Source organism: Mesitornis unicolor, unplaced genomic scaffold, assembly GCF_000695765.1.
Source record: "Mesitornis unicolor isolate BGI_N332 unplaced genomic scaffold, ASM69576v1 Scaffold55025, whole genome shotgun sequence".
NCBI classification, from domain to species: domain Eukaryota; kingdom Metazoa; phylum Chordata; class Aves; order Mesitornithiformes; family Mesitornithidae; genus Mesitornis; species Mesitornis unicolor.
Window position 1 is genome coordinate 1 of NW_010188631.1, and position 9669 is coordinate 9669.

The 9669-nt window shown below is 36.8% G+C and overlaps 1 protein-coding gene across 1 annotated transcript; it reads right to left on the reverse strand.

Annotated features, from left to right (window-relative positions):
* Positions 1-8350: 8350 nt before the first annotated feature.
* On the reverse strand, positions 8351-9439 carry LOC104535879 (F-actin-capping protein subunit alpha-2-like; the record flags this gene model as incomplete). The annotated part of the gene is given in 4 exon segments (XM_010185784.1): positions 8351-9037; positions 9039-9084; positions 9190-9290; positions 9384-9439. Coding segments are annotated over 4 exon segments (890 nt in total), but the record flags the coding sequence as incomplete, so codon positions are not given.
* Positions 9440-9669: the final 230 nt, after the last annotated feature.

Consider the following 9669-nt stretch of genomic DNA (forward strand, 5'->3'; position numbering starts at 1 on the left):
CCCTAACGTTCTGTGATTCTGTGATTCTACTGTTTGGTCTGAAGCCTTGTGTCCAGAGTTTACTCCAGAAACAAAGTAGTGGTTGCCCAGAGCTCTGGAATAGTGGGTGAATCACTAAATTGAGCATGCAGCACAGGTCACGCAGTGTGTACCTGGGGGGGAGAAAGGTCTTAAGACCAATTTCTCAAGGGAAAAGTGGAATCTCCCATTTCATGCCAGCTTCCTTGACATCAAGAACAATGAGTCCAGCTGAAGTCTCATGTGTAAAGTCTTTATTCTCTTTTTGACCTGTCTGAGCAAACAGACCACTCAACATTTAGCTTGTGGCCCTGAGAAACAGTATTTGAGGTACTCAGTACTCACATCACACCAATCTGGAAGATGAGTTTTGACCTACATGGTCGAAGTCATGAGGCTACCTCATTTTTTATTTGAATTTTCTTCAGGTATCTAAAGGCAGAAGGCTAATAGGACAGGTTGAGTTGAGCTCTCCTGGGAAAGCATAATTTGAAAGTCAGGGCTGCACAGCTGAGAAAAGAGAGAAGTGGAAAAAGGAATAAGACCAAACAAATGCTGAGTAATAGACTTTGGCTTTTGCATTATTTTCCTGCCTCTGGTGGAGGCCAATAATATACCCAAGAAAGCATTTCTGCCACTGTTGATATGAGGCTACAGATCTGTATGGCATACTTGAAAATGCATAAATTCCTCACTAATTAGTTCTTAAGCAATCATTTAATATAATTTCTGATTTCACTTCATCATACTAATAAACTACAAACAACTGTCCTTTGACCCAAAGCTTACAGCTCCTGGCAATTTCCTTTCTGCTTAACACATCAGGATGTCTTTAGATGACATTTTTACAGCATGACAGAGTTAATTTGGTCTTTTAGAAGAAAATGAAATAGAGGATATTCTTCTAGTGAGTTAAAATTACCAGGATTATGCTGCCTATGAGGGGTTTAATGAAACAGGAACAGAAGCATCAAAGTGACTTCTGAATGCAGAATTTTATGATAAATATATTGAGTTCTTTATGCTTCCACTCCAACTTTTTGCTTATAAAAATATTGTACCAATATCAAAAGAAGATAGACATTGGAATTACCTACTCAGTCACAGGGGTAAACTTGCTAATGCTTTGACCTCTTCTGGTATGGTCCTATGTGTTCACACAGTCCAAATAAATTCTTTTAGTAGTTATTAGTATCTTTAGGAAATTCTTAAAATTTATCTCGTTCTTAAAAAAGTCCTGAAAATAACCTTAAAGTCTAAAATAAAGATGCTAATGGCAGGCAAAAATCCAAGGTTATTTTTTTTCTCCTTCTTTCTGCACCTAATTTCTTCCCTCCCTCCTGTTATCTGAAGATACATAAGTAACCCCTTCTCTTGCAGAATTTCAGCAGCTCACAGCCTTTCATGTATTTACTTTCCCAATTCACAATGGTCAATTATCTCATCATTAAAAAGATTTGTACTCTACTGAATCCACAAAAGTGGTATGGAAAGTTTAAAGAATTTGTTTTATACCTTCATAGGATTAAGGTACAGAAGAAAGGATCAGAATGCAGTTCTGCAGTTACCTTACAGGTAAGTTGTGAATTATGTTACCCTTGATCTTCTTATTCCCACAGATTGTGTATACTGTGGCACACATTAACATATTTTCTACAGGTGTAGTGGAGTGTGCTTCCTCTGACTGCCAGTCCATAATGTACCTGTAAGGACACTGCACTGGAAGAATGAGAATTAAGAAGACATTGAACACTGTTGCAGGGAGTAAGCTTGCTAGAGCTCAGAGACTAATTACCCATAGGCTGCATAGGTGCTTCACCTGACTGTTGTGTATTTGACTAGAAAATAAAAAAATGCTTATCATTTAATTTACTGAAGATTCTAAACTTTTAAATCCATTTCTGGATTTAGTGGCATTAATTTAAAGAAAATAAATTGTTTTGCAATCATCATGTTTCGTAGACTAAGACAACAAAATTGAGCAGGATAATGCAAATTGAATTATAGGATAGATTGGAGCAAAGAGTTGGAAATTGGTCTGTAAGAGCTTTCTCCAGTCTGGTCTAAAGTTCACAGCCAAGAGAGGGAAATCTTTCTGCTGCTATCTGTACCTTCTTTATCAGGTCCTTCAGTATTATACGATCCAATTTAACCAGCTGTAGCATCATAGTACCTATATGATACTATTCCTCCCAGTGGAAATAGTAAAATGATTACAATTAATCAAACAATTAAGTACTTTGTTGAACTGGGATTTAAATGGAGAAGCCAGAAAACAGCTAAAGGCAAAACATGCATTTTAATTTTCTCTTTCTCGCCATAAATACCTCACAGGACATAACACGTTGTTTTGAAAAAAACCTGCATTTCAAGCACAGTTTGTCCCATAATATGTATCGCACATTTGGCAGCCGACGTAACTTTGATAATGAAAAATAAATTATTGCACACAGAATACCAAAATGTTAATTATGATTTCTATTGACTTCAGCTAAATCCATGTTTTATAATGGATTTAGGCATATGGAACTACAGCCCAGAGGCTGAAATAACAGCTTGCTTTTTGCAGGGCTTGCAGATCATAGAAAGCATGTTCTTGATGTGTCTTCAAAATGAACTTTTGATGGGAAGAGGAAGAATGGAACTATAGATGCTCAGTGAAGACGCACTGCAACTGGATTATAATTACTAGAGGAACTGGTCTGAGCAAGAATATATTAACAGATAATGTTAATTATTTAAGAAAGAACAACAGAATAAATTTGCATGAAGATGTTATATATAGAGAGCAGTGGTACTGTATCTATGTAATACTGTCCCTGAAGTAATCACATTTATTTTATGGACATGTAAAACTGATGAACAAGAAGGTGACTTTTTACTGCAAATGCACTTCAGGCACTAATTCATTAACAATACAAGAATGAATAATAAATACTTGAAATAAGCCGTGCTTCTCATATCTGTCTCTAATGAGGATATAATTAAAAGTAAGTTGCAAATGGGAAGTCTTGTGTGAAGTAAAGTTCTTAAGTAAAATTAATAATATCATCAGTGAACTGGCAAAAATGTTTCTCAGAAATAATCACAGGGATTTGTAGAAGATACTTAGTAATGAGCTCACACACATTAGAAACAAAAAATTCTTTTTCTCATCTGTTTAACGCTGTAAAGTGAGAAATATAACATAAAGAAACTTTATGACTTGGAATATACCTGGTTTTAAAGGTAGGTTATTTATGGCACTTGCTTCAAGATCAGTGGAGTCCTAATTACTTTGTGATACACACAGGACAACATAGCTGTTAAAGATATATACAAGACTTTGTATTTCTCACTCTGTGAGTCTGACTTCTGAGTGGTGAGCTGCTCAGCGGGCATTCTCTTCATGGTATCTTCAGTGCAAGGTAGAAAAACCCTGACTCTACAGGGTACTGATATGAAATCTCTAGGGATCTAGATCCATGTGACTTGCCCAGAAGTTAAGGAAGAAAGGATAGTGGGGGGGCTGATATTTCAGTCCAGCTCTTCTGGAGAGTCTCCTCAAGTTCCAGAACAACGGAATGGCAACACTGGTATCTTTTTCCTTCTTTTCTCCAATTGTGAATGTGCCTTATTCACGTTTTATTTCAACATAACCTCAATTATGCCCTTTCCCTTATCCCTACTGTTCCAGGATGCTAGTTCTCCTCTAATGTCGTACTAGACACTGGGCTTTCATTCCCTCAAGGAGAGACGTCTGTCTCATATGCAATTCTGGTGATATGCGTAGGTAGAGCCCCTAAAAAGTTCTATATTAAACTCTTAATATTTTTTCACTGTGAGATACTTTGAAAAAATGGTTATGATTCTTACCATACAGAATTTACACTTTTAGTCTTCTGGTTCTGGAAGAATATTTAGAAAAGCTCTCAGCTGCTCTTGTTACCAACACAGCAGTTATCAATGCTATTTAAGAAGTAGTATATATGAGTTGATATGTTCCTTAGAGAGCAAATAGGAAATACAAACCTTTAATTATGTATAAAGATTCAGGACTGAAAGGCCTATACCTACATCTAGAAAAAAGCTGAGACTCACACTCCCTTTCTTTATACTATATAAGCAATAATATAAAAAACCCAAAACTACCAAAACCAAACAGGATCCTGTTATTAGGATCCACATCTCGGGATATTTTCTGGGTATGAATTTAAGGATGCAGAGCAGTTCCTGTTCCATTCAAAGATAATCTGCTACATAAATGTCTTAATATAGCATGGGTAATCTGTTTTAATTATGATTATTCTCTCATTTTTGTATGGTGGATATTCCTAACTCTTACTATAACAAATACCTTTTGTAACTTTAGAGAATCCCAGTGTCCCATGCTTCGAATAGTTCATAATAGTTAATTTCTGAAATCGTGATTTTCTGAAACCACTTCACATTTTTAATAAAACCAAAACTTTTATTAAAAAGAAATATAAAATCCACTCTTTGTGTAAAAGTGGCATACTGACACATAGACTTGGAAAATATCTTGCACTTGGAATGTAATAAATCAGCTTTTTCAGATTTGTTGAACATATTAAACCATTCTTACTGTAGAAGGGAAAATAATCCTTGAATTTAGTTTTACTATAACTGGAGCATTAATGCATTGATTATTTGAAATAAGTGAGAGATGTACACTTGACAGCACACTGTCTGTTTTTTCCTTCTCTTTTATTTCCTTCATTTCAAAGTCATGTTTTCCTTTCTTCTCCACAGCTTGAGAAGGATTAGAGAATATGGAATATAGTGAACGTTTTAATACAGACTACAGCCCTGAAAACATACAAGTAGAGGTTGTCTTTTTCATTTCATAAATGAAGTAAAGAAAGAATAAGTGTTGGTTTTGGAGAATGTAAGGGGGAAAATATTAATTTCTTCCAGTGACTAGGAGTACTGATAGATCTTGCATTCTGTCAACAGATGACTTGAGTCTTTAGTGCCTGTTAAAGATTTGTCTATCTGTTCTGAAACTACAAAGAAAGTTGCTTTTAATTAAAAACATATATTTGAAAATGAAATGATGACTTTTTTTTTGCTGTGTCCTCTTTTTGATAGGTTTTCCACCTGCTGCAGTACTAGCAAAACGTGAAGAAAAGTTTATACTGTGAACATTAAATATTCAAACCAAATACTAATATTAAGTGTTGATTTTCTTCCAATTTCAATGCATCTGGAAGCTGACAATGAAGTCCATGATGTTAAGCTCTGATGTTACTGGTGTAATAAAAATGATAATTTTATTTGCAGCAAAAATTAATGGTAGCTACAAAATTATTTTCAGAAATAAAAAATTTTAGCCAATTTGACTCAGGTACATTTGTACCAGCTTTATGATTTCAATAAGTCTGCAAGCCTGTAAACGGAGGAGCAGATTTTCAACAAAATTAATATTTTATTTTGAAAGAAAATTGCATCTTATCTTGTAAATGTTCTGAACTGGTAGAGTAGGTGGTCTTCTTCTTGAGATAAATAACCATGGTGACTCAGTCAAGTCTTTAACATTAGATAGTTGTGAGTGTAAGTAGGTACATATAGCTTCAATTCTCGGTTTAGTAAGATACAGTTTGACGACTTAGTTTTTGTTTTAGCTATATATGTCTATTATTAATTTATTTTCTTAAAATATGAATTACTGATGCCAATAAAAAGAGGTGGATTCACAGACAGCTATAAGAATGTGAATGTGAATGGTTTTCAAAGCAGTAGACAGAAAAGGAGGGGGATTTTAGGAATAAATATAATGTGAGTTGGAATGTATTCCCTATACAATGAAAAAATTCTGGCATGAGCAAAAATGTAAGAAATTGCACCTAAATTTCAAACATATTCAGAGTTTCAAAGGTGTATATGAAAAAGTTCAGTAAAGTTTTTAATGGTATTGCACAGCTTCGCTTTCTTCTCATAATGTTCATTCCTCCCCAAGCTTCAACTTTCCAAACGAAAAAAAATATTCTAAGCCCATCATGGAGAATGTAGAGGGAAAATTGACAAAGTTTGCATTGTAATTACCTTTTCCAGATTAATTTCATAAGCCTTGCAAAAAATAAATGTTTTCAGCCAGATTGCTCTGCCCAAACTCCATCCCTGAGCAGCTTTTGTTGCAGACTCTGATATCACAGATTCCAGTATCGTGGATTCTTACTTTTATAGAGAGAGGAAATTGAAGGAAAGTGGAAAGTTCATAAAGGTAGACTGACAGGAAGATAGGAAAACTACCTAATCCTACATTAATAAATGTTTTTATTATTGCACTTCTTGCTACAGTTTAGCCATACAGAAACTGCATTTTAAAGAAGGGAGAATTTAGTTCTATAGAACAGTATATTGCAAAATGTCATATATTTGCATCTTATAAGGGATTGATCTGGTGGAATAAATGTTGAAACTGAAAGTCATCTAATTGCTTAGTCTTTTTCATCACTCCCTGATGTTCTTTATTGTTAGTTCATGTTCAAAATTATGTACAATCTTTGTGTTTGAATAAAGTGTTTTTTTCACAGTCCAGAATTTCTAATGTGCTGAAATGTATGTCCAAAATTTCACCTATTATTCTGTACTATAGACGTGAACTACACTCACAACAGGCCATCTTCATTATAGCAGCCCTGGGTTGCATAACATTTTAAATAAAATTACCCTTATTTTCAATAAGGAAATAGTTACATATTCAAATAAATACCATGTCAAGACAGCTGCTTGCTCATTGAGTAGTCTCCAGCAGCAACATAGGCACTAAAAGGGCTGGATTGATGTTGGACGGATCTCAGTAGCAGCTGTGGGGCGAAAAGAAAATGACCCATAGGTAATGAAGCTTTCTGTGAAGAACTGAAGGAGCACAGAAAACACTCTCCATGCTTCATGCTTCTCCCTCTTCAAGGGCATGGCGCAGATTCTCTGTACAAATGGGGATCTGTAAAAGGTGTTGTCAAGGGACATGATTACAAGGGCAGCAGCAGTCTGCTTTCTGCTTGCAGGAAGAAAACCCCGCCTGATGAGTGCTTTTCTGCACATGAATTAGTACACCACTCCCAGAAACTCTGTGCTGAATGACCATAAAGATGAACAACGAGATGAAAAATGCGCTCCAGTCAATGCAAATCTGAAGAAATTCAATAGATATCAAAGGATCTATTTAATTTATTTCAGTTTCATTCAAATATTGGCAGTATTGTCTTCTGCAATAAGGCTTTGTAAATTAGTATGCTTATAAATAAAAATTGATCATAATGGTTTTTATATTAGGCACCTTTAAATTACCAATTAATTGTAACTAATTATGATATCCAGATGTACAGAGTAAGGAACGAATCAGGTGTAAGCACAGATGCAAGATCTTCATTTTGTATCAGAAATCTGAAGATGACATTTTCACACAATGTTGGTTATCCCCAAAACCATAACAATGCATAGTTCTTTACTACATTTTAAAACAAAGACAATGAAAGCAATCATGGCCAGTCTGAGCACTGAAGCTATAAACCTACTGATCGGTATTTACAAAGGGGCATGTTCAACTCATGTGACAATGTAAATGCGACCGGCAGTGAGGAACAAAAGCAAAATCTTATGCTTATATTAAAAACATGTAATATTTATAAGAATAATATTTAAATGTTCACAACAATATTTTTAGAAAGTTTAGTGTTTGAAATGAAACGTTGCTTCTAATAAAAATCGAACGTATGTTTACAGAAGACAGCAAGTGTGGTAGGCATTTCATTTATTGCAATAAACATGTTAGCAAAGCGTCAGTGTCATAGTTTGAAAGTAAAACAAAATCACGTACATTCCTCTGGGATTTGTAATAAACACTGGGAGAAGGAGAGTAGCAGTGCTTTATTCTGTAATGCTGCAACACACAGCATACATCCCCAGCCAGTCCTAAAATATCTTCTGCACTTGCTGAAAGAATTTTATTCCTGTATGCTGATCTCCCTTTGTTCATGTGACTCTGTTAGGGGTGTCTTTTGTGCATACAGAGCACAAGCACAAGCAAAGCCTGAAGGCTGAATTTCCTGGGTTTCAGCATCAATGAAAAAATCTAGAAGTATTGGCTAACTATCTTTACCAACCTACCTTACCGATTTCTTTATAACCAATGCCGCATATAGTATGAAGTTACATAATATAATATTCAGTGAAATGACAAAGGAAGGTGAGAGTTTGCTTGCTGGCTTACCTGTAGCACTGTACTGCCTTTGACAGTGACCATTACTTGTATCTATAGAATCAGCTGAAAAGTACATGAAGAAAATTAAAAAAAAACCGCAGCAAATTCTTCTCAGTCACTACAGACCTGAATGGCAGTTGATGACAGTTTCTGCACTCTCCTGAATAATCTAGAAATAAGTCAACTAAACAATCTTGTTTTGTGGTTTGTTTCGTTTTGTTTATTTTTAGGCCACTATATAAAATAGTGGGTTTCAGTAAGCATGGAGGCATTTCTGTAGTGGAGACACTGGTGTTCAGATGCTGATCATACAATAGCTTATTCCAGTTCATAAAAGTGCAAGTAACAGGGAGTTTCCTCTGCATTTTTTCCCCCTATATAACCTCTGACAAAACCTGAATGTTTTCCAGAATGACAATATGAAACTTGGTGTCCTCAGCTTTCATGGATTTCACAAAATCTGTGGCAAACTGTCTTTGGTCTATTGCATTTAGAGTCACACTCACAGACTTGCTGACAGTCCCATGGAGGTTGACATCTTTGAAGTAGTGTATGTTGAGGAGAAAGATCCCTGTAACTTGAGTGCTAAATGGAGTCAGGGCAAAACTCCAGTCTGACCTCCAAGGGCTGTTCCAATGATTTGAAGATTGATACTGATGGGCCTCAATGCAGGCCACAAAAATCTGCCTGTCCCCTAGGCTTTTTTTTGAACACAAATCATTCCCTACAGGAAAGTGGCAGCTCATGGAAGCCTTTGAGTCACTGTACAGGGCCTCTCACCATAGCTTCTCCTCATCAAGCATCACACTGTGTTGAGGGTTTACTGGTTACCCCATGCAGGTGGTTGAAGAGAATTTCTCCTGAGGGTCAAAAAAGCTTTTTCCAGCTTAAGCTATCGTAGTGGGTCAATAGCACAGCACAGCCCTTTCTTCAGATTGGGGTGAGGTTGTTCTTGTTGTGACAGGCCCCTACAGGGGTATCATCCTGCATCACCAGCTTGTCATCTGGGACCAGAGCAGAGACATCTTGGACAAGCTGGCCAAACTCCCCAGAAGGGAACTGGCACAGCAGAATCACAGAATGTAAGGAGTTGGAAGGGACCTAGAAAGATCTAGTCCAACCCCAATGCCAGAGCAGGATCACCTAGAGTAGGTCACACAGGCCGCAGGTGAGAGAAATCTCCTCCAGCTTGTGGAGCTCCTGCCTCATGCACATGATGGGGATGAGGGCTCTCCAAAGAGTGGGACACCACTGGAGAGGAGAGGGCATCTGTGCCACTTCATGCTGGAGGGAAAAGGCACAAGATGGCGTCAGGAAGCAGAGGCAGGAAGTGGGGGTGCTGGAGGCCCAGAGACTGTGACCTCACAGTGGCACTGAGGCAACACAGGTGCGGGTGGCAAGCGTGGGGTCTGTGCCTAGACGACGCTGGACATTCTGGCAGAAGC